This window comes from Balaenoptera physalus, assembly GCF_965194825.1.
Source record: "Balaenoptera physalus genome assembly, chromosome: 18".
Lineage (NCBI taxonomy): Eukaryota > Metazoa > Chordata > Mammalia > Artiodactyla > Balaenopteridae > Balaenoptera > Balaenoptera physalus.
The window spans coordinates 75356202-75383210 of NC_138899.1; the positions used below are offsets into that span (position 1 = coordinate 75356202).

Below are 27009 nucleotides of genomic sequence, written 5' to 3' on the forward strand. Positions count from 1 at the left end.
ATGAATCCAGGTGAGTCTGACTCCATAGGAAGGTTTAAAGGGAAGCAGGAGGGTGTATGGGGGAGAATGCTAGGAGCAGAGAGCGGGGATGGGGCAGGGAACATAGATGCTGAAGGCCTTCTATTTGGGGCTGTGACCAGGAGACCAGGGAACGCTCAAGCCATTTGTTTTCTAAAGCTGGAGGCCAATGAATCCCAGCATTCCTTCCATCCCTGGCCCCAACCTTCCTCTCTTTCACTCAGTCTGCACTGTGTGGAACTACTTACTCCTTTGGTAAATAACCTCCCTCTCCCACTTCCATCCTTAATCTTTCAGAGCAAGCTTCTCAAATGGTCCTCTTCCTCCTCATCCAACTTATATTCAAGTCAGGAGATTGCTTTCAAACTATCCAATACCGCAGCAGAACTTGAAGCCCCCATGCTCGTGTAAAACTCCTTTTCCTTTGAGGTTCCAAACTTCTGGCTGATGAGCTGTAACACTACTCCCTGCTGTCACCTACGTTATAGTTAGCGCCCCTCACTTACCCTTAGGCGTGGTCTTCCTCTTACCCCAGGTCCTGCCATCATCCGGGTAAACTTCGATGACCCCTGCATAACTCATCTGACATCCCAGCCTTTCAGTACTTAGACATTTGCTACTCTTGCCAGGCAACTTTAATCAGGACACCTGGGTATCTCCCTGGACCGTGTCATCACCTAGAACTTCACCTCTGAAAATCACACACCGCACCTTCTGAGCACAACCTTCTATCCTCCAGCTGTGTTATTGCCACTCCATCAGTTCATGAATCTAGACAACAAATCCCTTTACCCCAAACTGCCAGGCTCCTCCTGTCTTTGCCTCCTTTCTTATCCAGTCTGAAGTTGCCCCCAGTGTCCCTCACCTCTACTATCCTCTTGTCTACACTCTTGCTCTAATATCACAGAGGTAGCAGAACCACTTGGTCACAACCGTCTGCAGAATCCAACCCTCCCTAACCCAGCTGTCACTCTCCCCTAGTCCAGCTGAGCACACAACACAGATGGAGGCGCCAAGTTTACAGTCGATAGCCGTAACTGAGGCCACAACCCAGTCTAGCAATTCTCCTATTTTCTTTTCATCTTTTGCATTCATTTTTTTAACCTATTTTTTTTAAATCATAGTTCTACATCTGTACCTTTCTAAAACACTATTCCACATGGCAAAACAAAAAACAGCAGTATCTTGTCCCATCCTCCATATGCCCAATTCATAATCATCACTTTCAACTTTTTAAGCTGTTTTTCCTAGTATTTATCTCCATATATGTAAGTAACATGTCTATACTGCTAATTCTTTTTTTTTAATGTTTATTTATTTTATTTATTTATTTTTGGCTGCACTGGGTCTTTGTTGCTCCGTGCGGGCTTTCTCTAGTTGCGGGGAGTGGGGGCTACTCTTCGTTGCAGTGCGTGGGCTTCTCGTTGCGGTGGCTTCTCTTGTTATGGAGCACAGGCTCTAGGCGTGTGGGCTTCAGTAGTTGCAGCACGTGGGCTCAGTAGCTGTGGCTCACAGGCTCTAGAGCACAGCTTAGTAGTTGTGGCGCACGGGCCCAGTTGCTCCACAGCATGTGGGATCTGCCCGGACCAGGGATTGAACCCGTGTTCCCTGCATTGGCAGGTGGATTATTAACCACTGCGCCACCAGGGATGTCCCATATACTGCTAGTTCTTGATACTTACATTTTAGACATTTTAATAGCTCTCTACTACAGAAAATGACAAATTTTCTCTCTATAGGCTCTCTATAGGCACTACCTCCCTCTTCAATACAGGTGTACGATAATTTTTGTTTAAGTCAAAATTCATTGTTCATTTTGTTACAATTACATAAATATTATTCACAACTGAGCAATTTCCTTACTTGTATGACTTTTTGTTTTCCCTGGATTTAATAGTTGCCTTGGTTGTTGTTTGTTTAGATTGTTTATATCTACGCATTTTGCTAATTCTCCCCAGAACTCTTTATCAGTCACAACTCTCCTCTCACAATTATGTAAAAGGTTTCATTTTTGTTTCCCTGGAGGCTTCAATTCTTCATTTTCTTCTGGACTCATAACTTCTTGCACTGTTGCGCAGCTGTCATCCCAGAATCTCCCTTCGTCATCATTCCGCGAAATACCTTTGTCTCCTTCCCATATTGGATCCCTTTTTTCTGGACCTCTCATGTATTCCTTTTTCTTGGTCTGCTTCCTTATTTTGGTAAAGTACTTTTTTTTTGAGTTTCCAGAGAAATGTACATGAGAAATAAATTATTTGACATCTTTCATGGCTGAAAATTTCTTCTTACAGTTGACTGTTTGGCTTCATACAGGATTCCGACGTGGCAATCATTTCCCCCAGAACTGTGAAGGCATTTCTCTTTTAGTTTCCAGGTTTGCTAATGAAAAGTCTGATGCCACTCTAAATTTTAACCTTTTGTATGTGATCTGTTTACTCTCTTGGTACCTCTTTTCTTCCCCAGTGTTGTGAAATTTCACGATGTGCCTTGTGTGGGTCTTTTTTCATTCATTATGCTGGGCATTTGGTAGGCTCTTCTAGTCCTACAGTTCTGGGAAATTTTCTTGAAAGGTTGCTTTGATAATTTCCTCCCCTCTGATTTCTCTGTTTTGTTTTTATGGAACTCCTATTATTTGTGTGTGTATATTTATATATACAACCTATATATAAATATCTCTTTTTGGATCTCTCCTGGTGCACATGACACTCAGTACTCCCAACACTGAACTCTCTGTCACCTAACAAAACTTCCTCTCAGTCCTATTTTCTCTGTCTCGGTAGATGTGTCTTTTGCCCGAGCCAGTAATGTTGATCGCATCCTTATCTCCTCCCTCATTCTCACTTTTTATATGCAATAAAATGCCAAATCCTGTGAAACATACATCTTGTATCTCTCTTAAATGTAGTCCACCTCTTTTTTTCGTAGTCGCTGCAACTCCTTAATTCAGATCACTGTCACTTCTCTTGCAGAACTCTGCACCACCTCCTACCTTCTCTTCTCTCCAGTGAACTCTGCTCCAACTCATCCTCCAGACCTCAACCTAGAGGATTCTGGATGCTGCTAATATGCTCTGTGGCTACAACCTTATTGCACTATAGGTTGAAAGCCCTTTACCTGTCCACGTTCCCCATTAGACAATGCGTCACATGAAAATCGCCCACTCAGTAAATATTTGTAAATAAATGGAGTTGGTTATCATTACTAACTAATCATGTTCTTCCTCTGTGGAAAATGAAGTCAACCTTGAGATTAGGTAAACTCCTGACATTTTGAAACCTCTTCTTATTTTCTTTCTCTTTTTCATTTCTTCTGCAGTACCTCTCTCTCCCCACCTAACCAACAGGCACATCTTAAGTGAGTAATGAGAAATCACCTTACATGCTCTTAGAAGAAATATGAGTAAAGCTCTGCATATGACGGATCTGTGGGAGGAAAATAATCCAGTTCTGGGGAATCAAGACACTGCGTGATCTATTAGGCACTGAGAAAATGTGAATAAGTAAGTCGTGGTGCAAAAAGTACTTTGTATTTTTGAAACTACCCAAATACATACTGGGGCTTTATTCATTGTGGCACTTTTAGCTAGGTAAGCCCAAATGAAAGAAATGGTCTGGGATTATTTGTCTCATTCCATCCAATAATTTATTTCACATTAATTCTAGAACACAATAAAATCGTGCTTTTCACAGCTAACGTTTTCCCCATATAAATATGGTCTACTTAGTATTAAATAAGTGCCCACACGTTAGTTCCCTGTAGTTTTATTCCAAAGGCTGCATCATCCCTTTCTTATTTTCTGAACTATTCATTCCTTGAAAAATCCAAAGCATTCCCTTATTCATTCGTTCATCATGTATTTATTGGGTGGGTCCACCGTACTCGACGGGGTATTAGCTGTTGGAAAGTCCAAGGTGAAAGACAAAATCCTTATGCCCAGAAATTCACCAACTAGTGGGACATGTAAAGAAGTAGTGACAAGATAATGCAGCAGGTGCCAGCCCAGAGGTCTGGATAAAGATTCCTCAGGGAGCTCAGAGGAAGAGTCAGGTAGGGCTTCACCGAAGAATGTTATGTTTGAGCTGAGGTGTGAACTATGCAGGACAGTCACCAAGAAGGATAGGACACAACAGGCATGGGATCATGTGCAAAGGTACAGCACGTTCAGGGGCAGCAGGGTGGGGTATGAGACAGGAGGGTTTGCTCGAGTCCCACCTTCCTGGTCTCTAGCTCTCCACAATCTCCAACTGCACCAGGCAAATATTAAAAATGCTTAGCATAATGCCAGGCACTTATTAAGCATGCAAACATGGTACTTATTAACAATATTAACTTAATTATTATAAATATTTGTTTAGAACCTATGGATTATAAGTGCAGTGCTAGTATATTAAATCATTACTGAATCAGGTTGACAAGAATTACATTCTTCTTTTTCCAATAAGGAATCGAAGGTTAGAGAAGTCAAGTAACTAAATTAAAGTCACCCAGCTATTGGTGGGTCTAACTTCAAAGCTCATTCCCTGTTTCCTCTGCCACCCAAAGTCTATGTGGTAGAAACTCTCAATTAACAGTGGCTTATTAATAAAGTTATTCCACTCATTGGAACAAAAATCATGTGGAGACAGAAATACGTCCAAGGTGTCTTTGTTTTTTGAAACCTAAAAAGATGTAGCCAATGAATAAGGAAAAGGGTCCTGTAACCTTGTTGTTATATTTTCCCAGGTCATGGGCACAGAAGCACTGCATGCTGGCAGCCCAAGCAGGTGGGTTCTCTGCTGGGTGATGTTGGTCACAGCAGCTGTGTGAAGAGGCCCATCACTGTCAGGGCTACAAAAAACGGCACCGGCACCGGGTGCAAGTACGGGCTTTGCAGCTGGATGCCGGGGCTTACACCCAACCCGTAAATCTCCTCGTTTTGTTATCCTGGGAAAACTACTTGATCTCTCTAATCCACAGTTTCCTAATCTATAAAATAGGCTTAAGAATAGTACCTACACATCATAAGGTTTTTAAGTGAGGATGAAATGAAATGGTGGGTATGACTAAGCGTACAGTAAGTACTCAATAAATGCTGGCTATTATTATTATTATAGTTGCTCATCAATGAACCATCACACCTGTTTGGCCTGTTTAATATTTATCCCATTGTCCCAGCCCGGATACACAGCATGGTACTATCACATTACTTAAAGCTGCATATACTTAATGAGTGAGGCACTCGGCTTTCATTCATTCCCCATCTACCTGCCATGTGGACTGTTCAACAATCAGAGCTACTTCTAGGCTGGGGGACTCTGCATTTCAGGGTCCTGCGTCTGGTGGTTGTGTGCAGGCGTCTCATTTTCAGCATGGGCTTTAGACTCCTATCAGCGAGGCTGCTTTGGGGCCCAAAGCAGTTCTCAACACAAATATGCTGATTGATGGATCAAAGACGGACAATATGAAGACTCTGCAATGTCCAAGAAATGTGTTATTCTTTGCCACTTATCTTAGAAAAGGGATGGCTGGCATTTGTCTCTTTCTTATTATATTTGCATTTATTCTAGCTCCCCCCCATCCCTGCCCAAAGACAGTAATTAGTATTTGGTATTTCATCAGTGTAAGGTAGCTAGTAAAACATATAAATCTGCAACGAATTGGAAAGTTTTAAACACTGACATGTAATTAAAAGTTCCATGCTCATCAGGCTAAGAGATGGGGCTACATCATGGTAACACTTTGCATAACAATGCACTTAATGGTACAGGAGGCAGAGTCCTGAAGCACATAAATGTCAGAAATCACAATGGAAAACCGGCTCTCCAGGACCATTTGCATTAATTACTTCTAGACCAGCTCCCATAGCTCTTCGAGGCTGACAAGCAGAGTGGGCAAAATACCAGGTGTGTAACCTTTGAGATGCAATACGTGCATATACTCTTAAGTGAGAGCTAGGGTTTTGTGCCTTACTTTGGAGGGGCCACCACGCAATAAAAGGTTTCACACCAGCCTGCAGGGGGCTTAATAGCAAGGAGAGTCACGGCATTTTATAAATTCTCTCTGGTACAGTGAGCGTGTCCCCCAGTGTTTCCCAAATTATCCAAAATATTATCCGTGCCGTTGTTTCCATGGAAGAATTTGAAAGGCATAGCAGAGAAAGGGAAATGTATCCTGTCCCTTACTTGGATCATCCTGTGGCATTTCAATGATAATTGTTAAATAGCCCTCTAGGCCACTAAACTGGCAATAGAGGATGAGGGTATCAGAGCTTTAAACTCAAGTGTCCACACACACACACACAAAATCAAACTGTCCCAATGAACTGCTTAAAGGGCAATGTTTGTGTAATGATTAAGGCCAGGGTGGACTCACCAGGAAAATCAGAGACTGATGAAGCAGCTGTAAATTTTCTGTACATTTTTTTCACACTGTCTGTCTTTTTACCACTTCACAGCTTGCAAGTTTCTCCATAAAAGGGACGGAAGGGGAAAGGAGGTTGTTTATTTTAAAATTAATAAGGAGTCTAGTTTTTAGCAGCCCTAGCCCAAGATTTTAAGGGGAGCGAAGCTTGGGAACCTCTAAGATTTACAAAGAGGGAATCCATGCGTTCACCTGCACGAAATGCTGTTACCCACCATTGCTGCCTGGCAACTTCGACTGACCCGTTAGGTCTCTGCCTGCGTGCTTTTTGCACACTACAGTAGGTCTGTATGATACGCCTCCACTGTGCACTCAGCATAACTGTAATTAAATAATTACGTGTGTAAGTACAAGTTTTATGTTCTTCTCTCCGGTTACGCCATGGGCTCTGTAGCAACAGAGACTGTTTCTGTCTCATTCATCATGATTTCCCCAAGCATCCAGCACGGAGCTCAACTCAAAGAAGGTGCTGTGTAACATCCGTGGAATGAACGGATGCCCGTCACTCCCCGGGGTGACTGAGCTGGATGCTGGGGTCACAGTGTGTGACTCACAGCACCTCCTGGCCGCCACAAGGAACCTCCCCACTGCTGGCCAGAAAGAACAGCAAACAGGCCTTCCAGGACACCCACGAATGCCACCCTCTGAACGATGAAATGAACAGTCACTCCATCCATCATCCCGCCATATTTTCCTGTCTCTGTGACCTCATGCAAAGGAATGGGTCTCAAATGTATCGATTTTTCTCCCACAAAAGTTCTTTCTAACACTTCTACTCTCCTCTAATCTCCTCTATCCCCAACCCATTGCAGGTTCCCCTGTTGGCTTCACAATGACAGATGAGCTAAAGTTGAGCTAGCCATGGGGACCCAGCCTCAGGGAGAACACAGCCAACATCAAGTGATAACACCATCTGTACTGAAAAGCCCAGCACAGCCTAATTGCTTTGAACTTGCCTCCTTCAGGTCCCTCTCCCGGGTCAACGTGGGCTTCCACATTGTGCGGTGCCATGATTCCCTCACTGTCAGAAAAATGATAGGCTCTTAGAGCTGCTTATGTTAAAAGAGCATATGCTATGGTAAGAACCACCTCCCGAACCATCCAGTGGCAAAGTGATCCCTTTACCTGTCCTGTCCTTTCCCAGAGCAGAATATTTTATTTCAGCAAGCTCTTACTCAATCTCTTCATTGAAGATGAGCCCAGAGAGGGGAGATGATGCTTGGCCAAACTGAAGAGAGGCGGGGGAGAACGTGCTAGAGCAGCTGTTTCCGGAAGCCTGCACCTCAAAGTGCTCGGTAAACACATTCTGATGGTGTTGACAAGCTACTTGTCTTTTTAAGTTATAGTATGCCCAGAAATACCTAAACTTGTGGAATTTCATGCAGAAATAATAATCCCCTGTTCAAGAAGTAAAATTAAGTTTCATGATACAAGTGGAGTTTCTGTAGCCCATGCAATAACAGCCTCATTATTTCCAGAGAATATTTTCCTTAGGGAGAGAGGAAACCAAACAATAAGACATCAGCTGTTCATCTTCTATATAACCATGGGAAATCCTTCTACAGCTTAGTCCGAATAACGGAATTTTATTTTCTGTTATACATCATGTCAACATGACAGTATCAGAAGGCATACTGACCTAGAAGTAGTCTATCACCAGATCAATACTTCAACTGAAAATATTTTCCCTTTTGCTACAACAGCTGAAAACCAGTTAGAAAAGTCAGTCGGTAAAGCCTGATTGTTTGTGTAAAATTATATGGATCGACACCCTGGTGAGATTTTGTATTTGACTTACGAACAACAGAACAACTTTTCAGGACAATTCTGAGAAAAAGAGTCACCGAAAGACCAAGGTTATGTTTCTAGAATTCTTCTCTTTACACAGCCACAGGGAAGATGTTCAGTACTTTTTTTTAAACCATTAGCACTAAATCCACAGCAGTTTCCTTTGTCGTCACACTGATGCCAAGAAGGCAATGAAAAAATAAATAAATAAATAAACAAATAAATAAATAAATAAAGGGAATTCCCTGGCAGTCCAGTAGTTAGGACTCCGTGCTTCCACTGCAGGAGGCATGGGTTCAATCCCTGGTCGGGGAACTAAGATTCCACAAGCCTAGGGGTGTGGCCACATAAATAAATAAATAAGAAGGCAATGATCATTATTAACTTACAGGAAGATGATATTATAGGAGTGGGTCATGCTTAGCACAGTGCATTAGTTCTCAACCTGTGTCTGGAAACCTGGGGAAAGAGGGGCGTGGACAGAATACAGAATTATTATAGGGGATCTGGGCGCTATATGTGCAGTAACTAGCATTGTCCCAGAAAGAAGATTCCACCTCTAAGCTGTATTGTTCAATGATAGTGACTTCAATAAAATGTAATTAACTGGCCTCCATCTGTGTAAGAATCTGTAAGCAGCACAGCACAAAGGTTAGGTATATACCTTTTAAAGTCAGACAGATCTAGGTTGATTCACGTTCTGCTGCATAGAAGCTGTATGACCCTGGGTGGGAAGGGGGTTTACTTAATTTCTCTAAACCCCAGTTTCCTCTAGAGCTAAATTAGGTAGAATATAGAAATCCCCAAGCATACTGCATGGTACATAGAGAATGCTCAGTAAATATACCTTTGAAAAGAAGAAAAGAAAAAAGGAAAAGACCTGAACAAAATAGTTTTGTTATTTATATTCCTGATATCTAAAACATTTACGCATCCTTCCAATTATCCAACACAGAATATTACACTTAAGACAAATTAATATTGACTTATTTGCCATCAAAAACTGAACTAAGACAACTCTTACTTTAGAGGGACAGCCGTAAACACATGCCAATCATTTCCTTCTAAGGGTCCTCTAAACTCTCCATTATAGAGTTAGATTTCATAAAGGATGTACTCCTAGATTATACTACTTTAGCTCCAGTAAAATATCTCTCCAAACAACTCATTTAATATTGTTTCCTTGATTTAGTTGATTTATGGCGATAAGAAATAGCTACAGTCAAAATATGTCTGCGTTATTTGTAAAGCCATATTTCAATGTGACTCCATATTTCTGCTTTTAGGAATCCATCATAAAAACACACTGGATTGCTCAAGCCCTGCCCATTCGCAAGAAGGGCTTGTTTGCATGACTGGCCTTTGGCCAGCTCCTGGGAGCTGAGCTTTCGGCATGTTCTGACTGAGGAAAGTGTTCTGCCTACCTGAGGTCTTGGGTCACATGGTACCAGTTTGCCTAGATAGTCCAGCAGGTGCTATATGCCAACGTAACTGACCCATAATAAAAACCCTGGACAACCAGACTCAGGTGATGTACTGTTGCATATCGTTGCTCAAGGAATTAAGTACACCTGTATGACTCCACTGGGAGGGGACTCCTGGGAGCTGGTGTCTGGTTTTCTCCGAACTTCGCCCCGTGAACTTTCTTCCTTTGGCTTTTTACTCTGGATTCTTCCACTTTCACAAATTGTAATGATGAATATAACAACTTCTGAATCCTGTGAGTACTTCTAGGGAAATCATCAAGCCTGAGGGTAGTCTGGACAACCCCAGCAAAATACGCTTTTGCAAAATAAACTTATTGCAATTCCTTGTTTTTTGGTAATGAAACACTGAAAACAACCTAAATGCTGAACAAGGGATAAACAGTCCTACAAATTGGGGTAAATCAATATGAAGTTATTACAACAGGACTAAAAGTTAAATTTCACATGTTTATCATGACATTGGAAAATGCTTAGGATATAATGTTAAGTGAAAAAGCAAGATACAGAAGTATCCATAAAGCATCAGCTCAATTATGGGAAAAAAATCCATACCTGTTTAGAGAAAAGAGTGAGAGGAAATATGCCAATATATATTATTAGTAGCTATTCATGGCCTGAGATTATGAGATATTTTATTGTTTCATTTTTTCTATATTCTTCATGCATTTTTCTGGGAGCAAATTATTATCCTATTTTTTACTGAGTTGTTTTTATGTACTTCATTGTAAAAACTGAAACGTTTGGAAAAATTCTAACTATAGAAGGAACACAGAACTTAAAAATGAAAGTCCTTTTTCCTAATCACAATTTTTCTCCAATTGGACACCACACTGATAATAGCTATTAACTATTTAAATGATACTTTCCACCTTTTTTCTATAAGTACACAAAAAGGTATACATTAAAAAAAGATTTATTTTCATTTCAGGTTTTGAAAAAATGGGATCATGTTCTGCAGCTTTTCTTGCTTTAACAATATATTATGGACAGTTTCCAAATAATTCATATCGATCTAGCTCAATCTTTTCAATAACTAAATAAGAGTCTATTGAATGGATATATATTGTAACCTATTTAAATATTTCCATATTGATGGCTATTTAGATGGTTTCTAATTGTTTAGTATTATAATCAGTGTTACAAAGAATGTTCCTATACATATATCATTGCTGCTTGAGCAAGTATTTTTGTAAAAGAGAGTCCCAGATGTAGAAATACTGGATTACACGTTAAAGATAGTTAAATTTTCATAGATATTAACAAACTGCCCTCCAAAAGACTGTAGCATACATTCCCACTAATGCTACAAGAGTGTTTTTTTGCCATGTTCTTACCAACACCGGCTGTAATAAACCTTTTTATTTTTTCTACTCCAATATGAAAAAGATGGTATCTTATTAAAAAAAACTGAACGTATTTAGTCATTAGTGAATTCGAACATCTTTTCATATGTTTATGGCCACTGACCTCTTTGTACTTCTATTGTATAAGTCACCCATTCATATATTTTACCTATTTTTCAAATGAAATTGTACTTTTTCTATTGATTTTCATAATAACACTTGGTTGAAGCACTGTCATTCAGTTTATCACCCTTCTTACCTCTAGGATGTCCTTTATTGCAGACAATTTAAAATTTGTATGTAGTTAAATCTATCATTTTCTAAAGGTTTCCAGGTTTCACATCATGTTTAGAAAGGCCTTCCCTATTCCAAAATTTTAAAATATTATCTAAGTATTTTCCTATCAGAAAAGGTATGTTTAAACTATACAATTAAAATTATTGTCCATTATGTTGTTCAACATAATTTTTTTTTAATTCACAGAGTTAAAATTTTACACATTTGTGCTAAAAAATAAGTTTCTCTCTTCTGATAAAGTGGCACACTCTTTTTTTTTTTTTTTCCTGATTGTGTTTCTTCTTTTGCCCTTGCAGTCAGGAAGCTCTGAGCCCAGTTTTATCAGGCTCTTCTCTTTTTATTATTTGGATTTTTATCCTTGTATCTCTGTTATTCTGTGCCCTTTACTACATGTTGCCTTGTATCTTTTCTGAAATCAGAAAGTGATAACATAATACATAAAGTAGAAAATGATTAAACAAGTAATAAATAGAAAGTGATTAAATAATTTTAAAAGCCTATTATATTTAAACTTCTTCAGGTCATTTGTTTCTTAATCCATCTTACTATGAATTCCTGGTCTGCTAGAATTAACTGGCAGTCAGCTGATAAGATTACAGATCTCTTGCTCTCCCTCTAACTATCAGTGTACAAATCTGTTTACCTTATTTTGAGCCCCTGAAGGTTAAGGACTGTTCTAATTATTCTTGAATCCAAGTCGCCTGGAATCACCAAGGGAAAGAAGCAAAGCATCGCAGTTTAGAAATGTTTCCAACAGCATGTGTTAAAACAAGGGTTGGTGTTCCCTAAGTAATTAAAATAACCCAAACACCTCACAGTCCCAAGAAATACAATTATTTGGAATTTAACTGTAATTTGCATGCCTGACTTCTGCTTTTTAATTAGCTTGATGACAGAACAAGGCGATGTGAAAGCTGATTTGGTATTAGGAACTAGATTTTATTTAAATGAAATATTCATACCAGTGGAATGAATGCAAACCTAAAATTCAGTAATAAAATTTATCTTTTAACCACAATTTTATAATTGTTGTTAAATTAGGTGTTGGAGTGGGATGAAAGTTAGAAGAGAACGTCCTGAAATCTCTCAAGGGAGCTTTCTGCTTCATTTTTCCCAATCCGTGCCTTCCCCTGATAACTACATGTCACAGGGGTCACAGCCATAGTCTACACAGCAGCTGATCTGGGGTCCTCTGTCTAGTAAATGGTGGTGCTTAATCCTCGTTCTAAAACACCCTTGGGACATCCCTGGCAGTCCAGTGCCTTCCAATGCAGGGGGTGCAGGTTCAATCCCCGGTCGGAGGGCTAAGATCCCACATGTCTCGCGGCCAAAAAACCAAAACATAAAAAACAGAAGCAATATTGTAACAAATTCAATAAAGGCTTTAAAAATGGTCCACATCCAAAAAATAAACCTTAAAAAAAACAAACACCCTAGCACCTCCTCCTTATGTCAATAATGGGAAAATGTCTAAGAAGTTTTATGTCTTTGGAAAAATCAAACACAGAGCCTTAGGGCATCACTGAAATAGGTTTCCAAGCAGACCTGGACTAAGCCTCGGGAGCTCTGTCCACTGCCTGTCTCACCCAGTCCTCCAGAGTCTGGGGCTGCCCCCTCTGCCCCGCTCTCCCACCCACTGCAGACCCTGGAGAAGGAGGCCGCAAGTAACAGAGCAAGGCTGGCAGAGTTCACAGTTACAGAGAGGAAAAACTGGGAGAGACAGAAGGAAAAGAGAGACATGACTGGGGGCAGCTGCCAACTGTTTCTACCGGGCGAGGCCTGTGTAATTTGCCATCAGAGCCTAGGAAGCTGACCTCAGGGCAGTTGCATAAGGGATGTGAAACAGGTGGGAGTCTCCGAGCATCTGCTGGAGCCTGTTCTAGGCCACAGGAAAAGGCAGGACTCTCACTTGTCCTAAGGAACTGGTCTATTGCTTCATTATGTAACAACCTGCCCAAGTCATAAGTACTTTCTGAGCACTCAGCGTGGAAATTGGTAACATCATGGTGACCCTTTCTCTGCTGGGAACATCCCTTACCCCCCATGAAGGCGCAATCCCTCCTCACACAGTATCATTCTTTCCCCTCTCCTCCCTCTGGTTAACATCTATTTTTCATGGCATCACCAACTGAATTCTAACCAAGTCATCTCAAGGAGAGCCTGTCCTGAGGCAATAAATCCTGTGTACCATTTCTGTTTACCACCATCCCCAGTTCACACATGTGAAATCTAATGGTAATGGGGGACCACAGATGGAATTCTTATACTCCACAGCTGGATATTTATATTATTGTGGAAAAAGCACAGGACACATACACAACATATGTGATTTCCTGATGCCACCACATGACTTGGGGCAAGTCATTTCACCTCTGAATCTTGATTTCCCATCTGCAAAATAATACTTTCCTTGCCTACCACTCTAGGTTTTTTGTGAGGACCAAATCATATTTAGCACATTAAAGTGTTTTATAAAGTAATACAAAGTGGAAGAGAATTCTTGTTATCAAGATCACATGGCTTTCCAAAATCCTCTACAGAGCAGAAGTATTTGAAAAAATAATGAAATTTTTATGGTCTTAAACACTGTTGCTGCCTTGCCCTCTGTTCTTCACACCTGAAATACCTTATTTCCATTTAGCTCTACCTCCACTAAAACAGCTAAAACAGCCGCTCTCTCTGCACAGTTTTCAATGGAACACTTTAAACATGTACTGAAGCAGAGGACTAGTCTAGTTAACTAGGTATTCTATCGCCCAACTTCAACAACAAGCAGTACCCATGTTTCATCTTCTGTAACATGTTGACTCCACTTGCCACCATCCTGGGTTATTCTGAAGCAAACTCCAGAAAGCATATCACTTCATATTTGTGCATTTCTAAAAGACGGCTTTTTAAAAAAACATACCCACAGGGAGGGATAAATGAGGAGTTCGGGATTAGCATATACACACTACTATATATAAAATAGACAACCAACAAGGACCTACTGCATAGCACAGGGAACTCTACTCAATATTTTGTAATAACCTATAAAGGAAAAGAATCTGAAAAAGAATAGAATATAGGTATATGTACAAATGAATCACTTTGCTGTACACCTGAAATTAACACAACATCGTAAATCAACTACACTTCGATTAAACAGAAACAAAAACATAACCACAAATACTACCATCATACTCAGAATAATAGCAATAATAGTTTCTTAATGTCATCTAAGAGCCAATGTTGGTTCACATTTCCTCAGTTATCTTTAAAAAAAATTTTTTTTGGTGTGTTTGTTTGAATTGGGATACAAAACAAGATCCATACTTTGCAACTGGATGATAAGCCTAAGTTTTTTATAATCTACAGGTTCCCCCTCTATGTCCCCCTCCCAGAATGTTTATCTGCCTTTTTTTTTTTTTTTTTTTGCAATTTTTGTTGTTGTTTCTACTGTTGAGTAAATTGGATGGTTTGTTTTATAGAGTTTTTCAGTCTGGTTGGTTGGTTTTATTCCCATGGTGTTATTTAATATGCTTCTTTGTCCTTTCTATTTCTAGTAAATTAGTAAATCTAAAGGCTAGAGGGGATTCATTTTTCCCCCAAGACTAATTCACATGTAATGTTGTATATCAGTATTAGTTTGTAACGTCTGCTTTTCCCTTTCCACTGATGATCATTGCCTTTATCTACTGATTCACTAAAGCTTTGAAAAGGTGATATTCTATCATATCTTATTTATTAACTAGAATGCTTTTAAACACTAAAAGAGAAACCTCTCCTCACCAACTATTTGGTTATCATGAGATATAGACTGAACAGGAGAAGTGGCTAAAATATTTTATTCTTTTTCTTTACCAAATTTCAAAAAAAGTTTCTTAGCATCATCCAAAGTGACTAGTTTTTATTTTATTTTGTATCATTATGACCTCATGGATATACATATATTTTGATTTGATGAATATTATTCTACTGCAGTTATGAATCTTATTGATATTCAATCTCTTCCTTCCCTCTTTCCTTCCTTCCTTCCCTCTTTCCTTCCTTCCTCCCTCCCTCCCTTTCTTTTCTTTCTTTCCTTCCTTCCTTCCTCCCTCCCTTCCTCCCTCCCTTTCTTTCTTTCCTTCCTTCCTCCCTCCCTTCTTTCTTTTCTTTCTTTCCTTCCTTCCTTCTTCCCTCCCTCCCTCCTGCCCTCTCTCTCTCTCTCGCTCTTTCTTTCTTTCTTTTAACCAGTAGGAGCTTATTCAGTCTGACTCTTGAGTTGATAGAATCCTACTATTCTCTGAATTCCTCTTGGCTGTCTGTTCTGGGGTCTACAGTTCCTGCCCTAGACCTGGAACCAGCCATTTCTTCAAAGACCCTTATCTCCTGTTAATGCAAAATGTATTGAGAGATCACACTCTGGGCGCTGGGGGTGCTCAATGCTATTGGTCTAGTCACTGTTAATAACTTTTCAGTGGACAGAGCTGGCAATACTTTTTAAAGATAAATTTCAGATAAGTTCATACTTTATCCCATTTATCCCATAATACACACATTCAGAATAACAGCAGATTTGGAATCGCAATAGCCACACTATCACCAATAATGTAATTACTAAAAACAGTTTAAGATTTTTTTTGCAATTCTTTTTGAACACAGAGTACATACTATTAGGGCGGAACAACCAAATTACTGTTTTAAAGTCACTTGGAATAAGTCTTCTCTGTGTGTTTATGCCACCAACAGGCCATGCAATTACTTTCATTTGTTTAATCATACTTTTGATTTTTAGCTATCACCTTTTAAAATTCAATGTTAATTTACCATTGTGTAAAATATTTATGTAACTTCAAGGTCAAATCTACACAAGGAGGTGTACTCAAAGTCTAGCTTCTGTCCCCATTCCAACCTATTCCTTCTTTTCCCTTAAAGATTTCTTAAAATTTCGAAGGTTATTCTTCTACTGCTTTTTCTTAATTTAAGCAAGTATGTATTTAATTACACATATGATTTCCCTGTTGTTTAGATAAAAGGTTAGGTCTATCTTGCTTTTATCACTTAATGATGTATCCTGAAAACCACCTTCTAGTAACATAGAGAGAGATTTCCCCACCCATGCAACAGCTGTAGAGTACTGCATCCCATGGATGTGTGACAATCCATTCAGCTGGTCCCCTACGGACAGATGGCTGAGTTGTTTCAGTATTTTGCCATTTCAAATAGCACTGCAAGGAATCACTTGGTGCATTCTGCTTTTGCCAGTGTACCTTTGGGAAAGATTTCTGGAGGTGGGACTGCTAAGTCAAAGAAAAAATGCACATGTGATTTTATTATTAGATATTGCCCATTTCCTTTCATAGGAGTTGAGCTATTTTATATTCCAGCCAGTGCACGTACGAGAATGCCTCTTTTCCTGCAGATTCATGGTAGTGTATGTTTTCAAACATCTGGATGTTTCCCCACCTCATAGGTAAGATATCATAGTCTACTGTAGTTTTACTTTATGTTTTTCTTATTATGAGCGATGCTGATTATCTTTTCATATGGCTAGGAACTATGTGCATTTCTTTTTCCAAGAACTGTCTGTTCAAATTCCTAGTCCATTTTTCTGTAACAGTGGTTTCAACAAGTGTGATCTCTAGACCAGCAGGATCGCCAGCACCACCTGGGAATCATTAGAAATGCAAATTCTCAGGCCCACCCCAGACCTACTGAATGAGACACTAGGATGAGGCCCAGTAATCAGTGTTTTAGCAACCACTTCAGGTGATTCTGATGCACTAAAATTTGACAAACACTGGTCTATAGGATTGATTCAACAACTGTATTTTAACTCAGTGTAGGCTTGTCTAGTTATTTTCTATTTAAACCAAGGCCAAACTGTTAAACTGGAACCAAGAGTCAAAGGTCGTGCGACATTCATTCATTGATTCATTGATGTATCCAACCATTAACAAATAGATGCTAAGTAGCCACTGCGTGTCAGTCACTGGGGACACTGCAGCAGCGGGGATACTGTGCTAAATAAAACGGACAAGTCACCGTCCCCAGGAGCTTTCCCTCCACTGAGGAAGAACAAAGCCAAACAAGTCAATTTAAGTCTTACCAAAGGGGATTACAAGGTGGTACTCCACGGAAGGGCAAGGGGTCAGGGAAATGCAAATTTAAAATAACAATGAGATAGTATTTTACTCCCACCAAATGGACAAAAAATTTAAAAAATGATATCTATTCTTAGCAGGGATATGGGTGGAAATGTGAAGCACTGCAGCCTCTTTAAAAAGGAATCTAATCATATCTATTAATGCATCAGACACAGCCATCCCACTGCTGGGGATCAATCCCATAGAAAGAATGCCACCAAAGACATGTACTGCAGCATTGTTTATAGCGGCAAACACCAGTTACAAAGTGTATGTCCACCAGTGGCGGAATGGTTCAATAGATCATGGTATATCCACACCAGGCAGCCTTTGAAAAATGAGCCATACACTGACTTGAGGGCAGCTCTACGACATACTTTGAGTGAGGAAAGTAACATGTAGAAAAATGGGTGCAATCCAGTCTTACTTTTAGGAACTCACGCAAGCCCATCTGTGTGTATACGTATACGCGCTGGTGCATGAGTATAAGAGCACAGAAGAATAACCTGGAGCAATGAATAGCCATCGGGGTGAGCCATCTACTGTGGATTCAGGCTCAACATCCAGGCTTCCTTCCTCTTAGTGTGTCTTCCTACAGCGCGGAAGATGGAAAGCTAAGCCGCATGCCGCGCGCTTGGACATCCCGCGGGCAAACATGGGTTTGCACCGGGTTGCTTCGGCTGCTGACCAGCACCTTCATCTGTCACACCTTGGCATCAGCTGAATTCCCTGTGTCCCTCACTAGCTTCCTGCATCCCTCACTAGCGGAGGTGAAGGGCTCGGGGCATCGGCTTGGCTGGTCTGGATAGAGCAGGCACGGCGTGAGCTCGGGGGCGAGCCTTTCTGCGGTAGCTGCTGACCCCTGCATCCCAGCGTGGGCGGTGCGGGCCTGGGACCAGCAGGGGGGTGGAGCCCCTGAATCCCTGTAGAGGCAGCAGTTTCCCCCAGGGATCAGGGACTCACTCCCGGGGGTAGAGTCTGCAGCTCGCTCCTACTGGCCTTCCAACGATTTCATCAGCGCCTGCTTCCCTGAACCAAATCTGCCTAAAACAGCTTGATCCATTTTTTTTTTTTGCAATGGAAACTGTGTGACCTGATGGGTTACCAGTCACAGGGAGGAGTGAGAGGGAGTTGTGAGAATTTAAACATAGGAATATATGAAAGTGCCTTGAAAATTGTGGTAGTATTATTATTAATTTTAAATGCCATCTGAAATTCATCTGTCATCCCATCTAAACAACTGATTTACCCAAGGACTTTCAGAAGACTTTAACGCAGAAGAGGCTCTCCACTGCGGAGCTTCTCCACAGCGCAAGTCTTACCGGCCGGTGTGGTCGTGGATTTTGGCGCCGGAAGCAAACTCCTGCGAGGTGTTGTCACACTGGAGGACGCTGGAGGGGCCACCCGGGCAGCCCCTTTGGGTGTGTCTTTGGAAGGCAGAGCTGCCTTCAGAGCCGGCTGGTCTTCAGTCCCAAAGGTTGAACCTGTGGAAGCATACAAGTTCATGAAAAATGGATGGACCCCCTTGCCGTGTGCCATTGCCGACCATCCTACCGCTGCCACCTGCTTTGGAACTTGACCCGACTCCTAGTGAGTGGCCTTGAAATGCATTTCTCTGGGACCAGATATGGGAAAGAGCTTCCTTTAGTCACCACAGGGAAGTCTGTCACTCCAACCCCCATGCCAGGGGCTCCACGAAAGCCAAGAGCAGCCTCACTTGTCTGAAGATTTTACACATGTGCTCACGCACACACAATCTGCTTGTGTGGATGTGGAGCTGCAGATGCGTACGGTCAGCATTTATTCTGTAACTCACAGAGGATGAACAACAGTGAGAAACAGTGTGAGTGACCCAGGGGAGACGAGAGCAAGAATGCACACGTGCACCACTGGTCCAGGAGGTGTATTCAGGGCTCCCTGAAACACAGCTGACTTTACCTTGAGAAGAAGAGGCTTGGGATGAAGGTAGATGGGTGAGAAGTATGGAGACAGAGAATCCCTTTGAAACTCATGAAGCTTTTTGTCTGAAAAGCTGAGGCCTCATCAAACTAAGAGGACCTTGCATTAGAGTCCAGTTTACTGCAAAGGCAGATATTTATTGATCATTTCAGTTTCCTATTCAACGCAGAACAGGCTCTGTGTCTATAGGACAGCTTGTTTACAATGGACTGCTCTGAGGATAGGGCATACAGGGATTTGCGTCAGATTTAAATGCCCGGAATGGTTGTGGCCTAATTTTTTCCTCTATATCTTTTCAAACCTATTATGGTTTATACATTTGTAATCTCTTAAAGACAATGACACCACCATCTATTCCTATTAAAGGATAAATCTTCTAAATGTACCTCTGGGTACAGCTGCAAGGACTAATCTACTAAATTAAATAGAGAGCCTGAATATACTGAGATTACCGCTTGTTGGGGATAAAACTATCCAGTTAGGAACATGACCATCTACTGTGGAAAACAGGCAATGACAGCTGGAAGAAGTATACAGAATTTTAGTGAAAGATTAAATTTTTTTGTTTTCATCATTTTACAAGGATAGTCATAACATTCTATTTAGATAGGGCCTGCATCAAAATGATAACATTATTAAAATGGCTTTAGTGTTAAAATATTCGGAGTTTTATTCAACCCCTTAGAGTAAGAGATGGCTGCTCTCCTCCCTCTGAAAGTCTGTTTAAAATGGGTAAGATTTGTTTGGTTTCTAAAGAAAAGTGTATTTAGGAAGGAAAAGTAAAGAACGTGCAATTTCCTAACAGAGAACCTATGCCCTATAGTTCTTTGAAGGTCCCGTGCAAGGTTTTAAATAGTTTTAAACAGGGCTAGGAGAATGCATTTGATCCACACAAACAGAATAAAAATGATGAAACTCCGCTGAAAGGATGTACACTGTATCCTGAATTTCAGATTAAAAAGTAAGCACAGGACAGCCATACGCAGAAAAATGAAACGATCACTATCTCACACAGTACACAAAAATTAACTCAAAATGGATTAAAGACTTGAATGTAAGACCTGAAACCATAAAACTCCTAGAAGAAAACATAGGCAGTACACTCTTTGACACTGGTCTTAGCAATATCTTTCTAGATGTGTCTCTTCAGGCAAAGGAAGCAAAAGCAAACATAAACAAGTGGGATTATAGAAAACTAAAAAGCTTCTGTATAGCAAAGGAAACCATCGACAAAATCAGGGGACAACCTGCCAAATGGGAGAAGATATTTGCAAATAATATATCTGATAATGGGTTAATATCCAAAATATATAAAGAACTCATACAACTTAACAACAAAAACCCAGACAACCATATTAAAAAATGGGCAGAGGAGCTGAATTGACATTTTTCCAAATAAGACATATAGATGGCCAACAGGCGCATGAAAAGATGTCCAACATCACTAAATTATTAGGGAAATGCAAATTAAAACCATGAGACATCACCTCACAACTGTCAGAATGGCTGTTATCAATAAGACAAGAGGTAACAAGTGTTGGGGAGGAAGTGGAGAAAAGGGAGCCGTCAGGCACTGTTGGTGGGAGTGGAAATCGAGGCAGCTACTATGGAAGATAGTATGGAGGTTCCTCAAAAAATTACCGATAGAACTACCATTTGATCCAGCAAATCCACTGCTGGGTATTTGTCCAAAGAAAACAAAAACACTAATCCAAAAAGATACCTGCACCCCCATGTTCACTGCAGCACTATTCACAATAGCCAAGATATGGAAACAACCTAAGTGCCCATCAGTGGATGAATGGACAAAGAAGATGTGCTATATAAACACATACCTAACCTAAGTGCCCATCAGTGGATGAATGGACAAAGAAGATATGCTACGTAAACACATACCTACACACACACAATGCAATAGTACCCAGCCATAAAAAAGATAAAATCTTGCCATTTGAGACAACATGGATATACCTCAAGGGGATTACGCTAAGTGAAATAAGTCAGACAAAGAAAAATACTGTATGACTTCACTCACATGTGAAATAATAAAAAATAAATACCCCCCAAGCCAAAATAAATGAAAAAACTAAACCAAACAAACAAACACATAGATACAGAGAACAGCGGTTCCCCTAGGAGAAGGGGGCTGGCGGTGGGAGGGCGAAATGGGTAAAAGGGATCAACTGTATGGTGATGGATGGAAAGGAAAATTTTGGTGATAAGCATGTTGTAGGGTATACAGAAGTAGAAATATAATGGTGCACACATGAAACCTATATGTTATAAGTCAATGTTACCTCAATAGAAAAATAAAGTAAGCACGTGTTTGATCGAAACCTCAACAAGAAAAGGGACACCAGGCACCTGCAGAACAGTGAGTCTTAGCTTCTGAATCATAGTGCAGGCTCACCAGTCCCATCCTAGGACTCAGAGAATCGCTGGGGGTTGTAGGACATTTTGCGGGGGATGGCGATGGCTCGGCCACTAGAAATATTTCACATGGAATTATCTAATGTTCAGCCTCCTGCTGACATACTGCCAGAATAATCTAGTCACTGAAATGTGTAGTGGAAGTTGAATTGAACATAAAATCTTCCACACAGAGCCTTTTATTTAACAATTTATTAAAGTTTCTTAAGAAGGGGAATATTTTGTATCATTTGTAGAGTTCAAATGCCCTTTTATCAAATCCTCTTGTGCCTGGCATTATTCTCTTACATGAAATTTATCATTCAGTGAACATGTCAATTTGGAGATCTGGCTGCTCTCCAGGCTGGGTAGTAATTCATCTGTTTGAAGTAGGAAGTATCAAGGAAGCTCTGTACTCCCCTCTGAGAGAGGTCTTGAATTACCAAAAAATAAAACAAAACAAAATAATAAAATAAAATAGAACTCTGCTCTTGTCCCTTATTGTGGGAGACAGCTGGCAGTGAACAGTACCCCTCGTTGAAAACCAGCTTAAGTCGGCCAGTACTTAAAGACACATGGTTCAGTAAATGAAAAGTACTCTGAATTTGGAAACGGCTGCTGAATTCTGTAACTGCTCTGGGACTTCACAACAACGCAGACAACATCAAACCACTGCTTGGTAAGAGGAGAAAACAACCGGAAATAAACCGTGCCTGTGTGAGCCATAAAGATGTTCTGGAGGATACAGCTAGTGAGAGTGGCCCAGGCGTCTAATCAGTCATCCCATTCCCAACCAACCAGAACCTACTGTGTCCCGAAGCATCCACACGATAAACGGTGCAGACTCGGGGGAAAGACAACCACGCCTCCTCTCCCTCCCACCTCTCTGCTCCTCGGTTTCTTCATCTGTAAGTGACGATAATGATCATTGACTCCACAGAGCTGCTGTGAGAACTAAAAGAGCTAATGCAAGTGGATTTTTAAAAAGGTGATGTAAGAGTTAGTTCAAAAAAAAAAAAAAAACATTTAGAGTGGTGTCCGGCACATGGTATGCTCTTATGTGTTAGTTATGAACACTTACAGGTTAGCTACACAGCAAATGAGCTTTTCATAGGAACTTGGAAAGTATTCAAGGATTAATATCAGATGTCACATCATCATCACCAAAGTATGAAGGGATTCCTCTGCTCATAATAACCAAAGGACTACAGCGTCCTGCTTCACTGCTGGATAGGGGCCATCTTTTGTAGATATCCAAATCATCACATCATTGACTTGCTATTTGGAAAGTAAGATCTCCTTCATTAGAGCGTGAGAATTTGCAAGGCCTATATTCTGCATGGTTATAGAATGCAGCTGGGTCCATTTCTATACATAAACCTGATCTCTCTACCTTTTTCTCTTCAAACTGTCAGGACAGCGATGCTTGTTCAGCACCAAATCCTAGGAGAAAACCATCTTCTTATTCTTCCTCCAGCGACAGCTCCTACAGTTCATTCCCCACATGCTTGAACACCCTGAGCTGATCACTTGAGTCTTTCAAATTTTCACTGGCAGGGCTTCCCTGGTGGCGCAGTAGTTGAGAATCTGCCTGCCAATGCAGGGGACACGGGTTCAAGCCCTGGTTTGGGAAGATCCCACATGCCGCGGAGCAACTGGGGCCGTGAGCCACAATTACTGAGCCTGCGCGTCTGGAGCCTGTGCTCCGCAACAAGAGAGGCCGCGATAGCGAGAGGCCCACGCACCGCAATGAAGAGTGGCCCCCACTTGCCGCAACTAGAGAAAGCCCTCACAAAGAAACAAAGACTCAACGCAACCAAAAAAAAAAAAAAAAAGTTGCTAAGAGAGTAGACCTTAGAAGTGCTCATCACAAGAAAAAAAAAAAAACCTATTAAAAAAATTTTCACTGGCAGTTCCCTGGCGGTCCAGTGGTTAGGACTTGGTGCTTTCACTGCCGTGGCCCCAGGTTCAATCCCTGGCTGGGGAACTAAGATCCTGAAAGCCGCACGGTGCAGAAGAAAAAAAAACTTCATGAAGTCATGAATTTCAGACCGTATTCAAAAACTTATTAAAAATGAATCAAAGACATAAATGGAAGGGCTAAAATTATAAAACTCTTAGAAGAAAACTGAGATTATGGTTTCTCAGATATGACACCTAAAGCACAACTAACTAAAGAGAAAAAATGATAAATTAGACTTCATCAAAATAAAAACATTTGTCCTTCAGAGGGCACTATTAATAAAGTGCAAAGACAACTGACAGAACAGAAGAAGATATTTACAAATCATATATCTGATAAGGGTCTAGTATCCAGAATACATAAAGAATTTTATAGCTCAACAATAAAAAGACAAATAACCCAATTAAAAATGAACACAGGATTTGAACAGACATTTCTCCAAAGAAGAGATATTTATACGAATGGCCAATAAGCACGTGAAAAGATGCCAACGTCACTAGTCACTAGGGAAATGCAAATCAAAGCCATTAAATACCACTTTCAACCCACTAGGATGGGTATAATTAAAACACAGACAATAAGAAGTGTTGGTAGAGATGTGGAAAAATTGGAATCTTCATACATTGCTGGTGGGATTGCAATACAGAGTAGTCTCTTTGGAAAACAGTTTGGCAGTTCTTCAAAATGTTAAACACAGAGTTACCATATGACCTAGCGGTTCTACCCTTGGGTATATGCCCAAGAGACTTGAAAACATAAGTCCACACAAAACCTTGTACACAAATATTCATAGCAGCATTATGCATAATAGTTTAAAAGCGAGAACAACCCAAATGTCCATCAAGAGATGAATGGTACATAAAATGTGGTTTACTCATACAATAGAATATTATTCAGCCATAAGAGGGAATGAATTATTGATAGAAGCTACAACATAGATGAACCTTGAAAACGTTATGCTAAATAAAAGAAGCCAGGCATGAAAGGCGACGTATTATACAATTCCATTTATATGAAATGTCCAGAAGAGACAAAGCACAGAAGCAAGAGTAGATTAGAGATTGTCAGAGGCGAGGGGGCCAGGGGAGAGAGGACTGACTGCTAATGGGTAAAGAGTTTCTTTCTGGGGGTGATGAAAATGTTCTGGAATTAGGAGTGATGGTGTATAACCTTGTGAATATACTAACAACTACCAGATTTATGCATACAAGGGCGAATTGTATGGTATTTGAATTATCTACAAAATAAATCAATCAATTAAAAAATTCTCATACAACAGTTTTCTTTCCTGGATCCCCTGGTTGGAACAGGTTCCTCGAACTGGGATTCAGCTCTCACCTCACCCCTGAGACCTCCTGTTCTCACACAGGAGTGATTATTCCTACTCCCCATCCAGCGTCCCTGCATTGTGGCTACAGCAGATCCCAACCCGTCCGTCCCAGGGTGCTTCTGTCTCCTGGTGGCACACTCTTGAATAACACAAAAAAGAACACTCCTGGAACCCACTACTGCATCCCATCCGCTACAGCAGAAGGACCAAGCTCCCACGTGAGAAGGATGACACCCAAGGCATCGCTAACTCCTTCACTTTTCTCATCTACTCCCACCAAATCAGGTGTGGGTCTCAGCGGCTCTGGTCCTACGCCACAGGCGGAGGAGGCCACGTGCAAATTCAGGCCAGACAAGGCTGCACTAAAGGAATGAAAGTCCTGCATAGGACTTGAGGCACTGGGCGGAAGAAGTGTAGATTTATAGGAGCCCTGACAGCCCCCTACAACGCGATGAGTGGTATCTACCCAACCTGCTCGGAAGGATCATTCCGACCATGACTGCAGTCAGCACGAGATGTCAGGGTTTCTGACGCATATCCCAACGCTCTTGTTACCACTTCATTTATTGGGAATGCCGATAACTGAGACTGAACTTTATTTTTATTTTTTTGTAAGTATACACAGAAATGTTATTTATTCTTTTTTTTTAACATCTTTATTGGAGTATAATTGCTTTACAATGGTGTGTTAGTTTCTGCTTTATAACGAAGTGAATCAGCTATACGTATACATATATCCCCATATCTCCTGCCTCTTGCGTCTCCCTCCCACCCTCCCTATCCCACCCCTCTAGGTGGTCACAAAGCACCGAGCTGATCTCCCCGTGCTATGCGGCTGCTTCCCACTAGCTATCTATTTCACATTTGGTAGTGTATATATGTCAGTGCCACTCTCTCACTTCGTCCCAGCTTACCCTTCCCCCTCCCCGTGTCCTCAAGTCCATTCTCTATGTGAGACTGAACTTTAAAAGAAGAAAGAATGGCAAGGAGGAATGAACACTAACCAGGCCAGAATGAGGTTCTTGAGGGGAAGGCTGTAGAAGAAAAGCAAATCAGTTATTAATACTCTGAAGGCATTACAGCCAAACTTGAAGAAACATGTTTTCCTGATCCTGAGTATTTATCCATATTACAATGATTAAACTAGTCTCTTCACGGATTTTTTTAAACAATCCCAGGCAATCAAGTTGTATAATGTTCTGGCTGTGTGACTGCCTAATTGACGCATATTTCATTGATTTAGCAGTATTTATCACTTGGCAGCACAATTTAGTTTAATTATTAAGGTACCAAATGGATGTTTTATTTCCCGCCTCCTGCATATTTTAACCCAGGTGGATGCTTTATTTCTCACTAAAGAGCTAAAGTAAACCTGCTAGCTTACCATTTCGGCAAAGAAATATCTCTGTCAAAATGAAGGCGACTAAGCCTTCTCTGTGCCAGGCTCTGCCCCAGGCAGGAGGTGCAGGACAGACGTGGTCCTGTCTTCACAGCACTTACATTCCAGTGGGGGGACACCCGGAGCACAGACAGGGACAGACAAAATCATCTCAAACTGCGACCAATTACAAAAGAAACACAGGAGCCGGACAAACTCAAGGGTGAAGGGGGTACTTTAAGTGGAGAGGTTGGGGAAAAGGTAACGTCTAAAGCAAACATTTCTCTCAGCTGCACACCGGCCCCCGCCCTCCTTTACTGTTGATTATTAATGACCATCCCTGTTCTAGAAACTTGGAATTAAAGCATCAGAATCCTCCTGACTCTCTCCGTTCTGTCAACCAATGCAAGTCAGTGGGCTTCCATTTCCGTTACAGACTCCAAATTTAAATCCCTGTCTGCTCCCGCTGGCACCCAGGTCAGCCCCTTAGCACCTGTCGGGGACACAGTGTCACGGGCCCCGTTCTTC

The 27009-nt window shown here is 41.0% G+C and overlaps 1 protein-coding gene across 12 annotated transcripts in view; it reads right to left on the reverse strand.

Annotated features, from left to right (window-relative positions):
- MTUS2 (microtubule associated scaffold protein 2) overlaps nucleotides 1-27009 on the reverse strand; it is a 505324-nt gene that overhangs the window by 138360 nt on the left and 339955 nt on the right. For all 12 annotated transcript variants that reach the window (XM_082435506.1, XM_082435504.1, XM_082435497.1 and 9 more), the window contains one exon: nucleotides 18765-18926. In XM_082435506.1, the coding sequence (XP_082291632.1) occupies nucleotides 18765-18926 (162 nt within the window). The remainder of the gene's footprint in view (nucleotides 1-18764; nucleotides 18927-27009) is intronic.